This window comes from Lathyrus oleraceus, chromosome 3 (assembly GCF_024323335.1).
Source record: "Lathyrus oleraceus cultivar Zhongwan6 chromosome 3, CAAS_Psat_ZW6_1.0, whole genome shotgun sequence".
In the NCBI taxonomy this organism is placed as follows: Eukaryota; Viridiplantae; Streptophyta; class Magnoliopsida; order Fabales; family Fabaceae; genus Lathyrus; species Lathyrus oleraceus.
Genome location: NC_066581.1, coordinates 256,846,490 through 256,848,482, shown reverse-complemented (window position 1 = coordinate 256,848,482; position 1,993 = coordinate 256,846,490). Strand labels below are relative to the sequence as shown.

The window sequence follows — 1,993 nt, the reverse complement described above, 5'->3', positions numbered from 1 at the left end:
TGTTCAAGATTCAACACGAATCTAAGAATCAAAATCAAACACACAAGACCTCACGTTCACTCGTGTTTCCCGTGTTTCCCAATGAATCTGAACCGGAGCTCTAGATACCAATTGTTGGTGCAAAGGTAGAATATATGATGAATGGAAATATTCTTATTCAGAGAATGATGGCTACAAAAAGGATTAAAAGTTACAATGATTGACACCCTATTTATAAGCCTCTAACAAACTTAAATATGAATCAAATCTAATATTTAAATCTAATATCTAACAAACTTAAATATGAATCAAATCTAATATTTAAATCTAATATCTAACAAACTTAAATATGAATTAAATCTAATAATTAAATCTAATAAAGTTCACATTGTATCTACTTTACTTGAGATACATATTCTTAACATTAAACTTCATTAAGAGTTTGGAAAAACTCAATCCTCCAAATGCAATAGTCAATATAATTACATATTGTTGCACAAACATCCAAATTAAAAGTTTGTTTTTACCAATTGAATCTAAGGTTAATATTTTATTAACGTTATATTGGGTAGATACCATTATTAGAACTCTTACTCAAAGAGTTTCAATCTCATACCTCTTGAGGTAGTCTTTACTAATACGCTAGCTAGTGGTTTAGTAAATGGATCGACTAAATTATAGCTTGAACGTATATATGAGAGTGAAATGATTCAATTCTTAATCAATTTTCTCACGAAGGAATGTCTAAGATCTAGTTGCCTAAACTTTCCATTATAAACTTTATTATATGCTCTAGCTAAAGTGTCTTGACTATTGCAATGTATCAATATCTTTGGAACATTGTATTTAGCTAATGGAACTTCCAATAGAAGGTACCTCAACCATTTAGCTTCTTGATCAACGGAAGAAAGAGCCACAAACTTTGATTTCATGGATGACAAAGTGATCAAGTTTGTTTCTTGCCCTTCAAATAAATTGCACCTTTAGGTAGCTTAAATATTCATTGAGTTGTAGATTTATGATCTCTAACACTCGATATCCAACTTGCATCTGTATATCCTTCTAATATAGTTGGAAAACCACCATACCGGAGGCGACGATTTTTTGTTTTCAACAGGTAACCATAAATCCTTATGATGACCTTCCAATGTTCACTATTTGAATTGTTAGTAAATATAATCATTTTACTAACTGCAAATGTCATGATGGGTCTAGCACATTGCATCAAATACATTCAACAACTAATTGTACTTGCATATTTAAACTGAGCCACAATTCTTTCATAATTCTTTTGAAGCTTGGCACTATGATCAAATAGAGTACTCACTTACATGAAATGTAAGTGTTTGAACTTATTAAGAACTTTCTCCACATAGTGTGTTTGACTAAGTTCTAACCCCCACTATTTCGGTTAACTTTGATCCCTAAAATAGTTTCAATTAGTGGAAGATCTTTCACTTTGAATATGAAAGTTATAAACCTCTTTGTTTCTGAAATCCCATTCATCTCATTGTTAATGATTAACATGTCACCAAAATAGAGACAAAGGAATATCATAATTTTCTCACGCACCTTTGTGTACAAACACTTGCCACAATTATTTGGAACAAATCCATTTGAAAGTATGATATAGTCAAACTTTAGGTACAATTTTTCGGTGCTCGTTTTAATTTATACAAGGATTTGACAAGCTTGCACACCTTTTTGTTCATTATCAGGAAGTACAAAACCTTCTGATTGCTCCATGTAAATATCCTCATCAAGATCTCCATTTAGGAATTCCGTTTTGACATCCATTTTAATAAACTATAAGATCATGCAAATAAGCTAATGCAAACAATACTGTAATTTTTGTCGTCCCTGTTACCGGTGGACATGTGCCGAACTAACTAACACATTACTTTTGTTTAAAATCACTTACTACTAATCTGTCCTTGTAGGTGTTTAGTGTATCATTGATGACTTTCTTAAAAAGTGTATTAATACGGTCGAAGTAATAAAAATAATTTTGTCT

The 1,993-nt window shown here is 31.0% G+C and overlaps 1 protein-coding gene across 1 annotated transcript; it reads right to left on the bottom strand.

Moving 5' to 3' along the window:
* Positions 1-689: 689 nt before the first annotated feature.
* On the bottom strand, positions 690-1,776 carry LOC127130719 (uncharacterized). The gene is made up of 2 exons (XM_051059687.1): positions 1,680-1,776; positions 690-943 (listed from the first exon to the last, which is right to left on the bottom strand). Exons 1-2 carry the CDS (start codon positions 1,774-1,776, stop codon positions 690-692), a joined length of 351 nt encoding a protein of 116 aa, XP_050915644.1.
* Between the last annotated feature and the right edge of the window lie 217 nt (positions 1,777-1,993).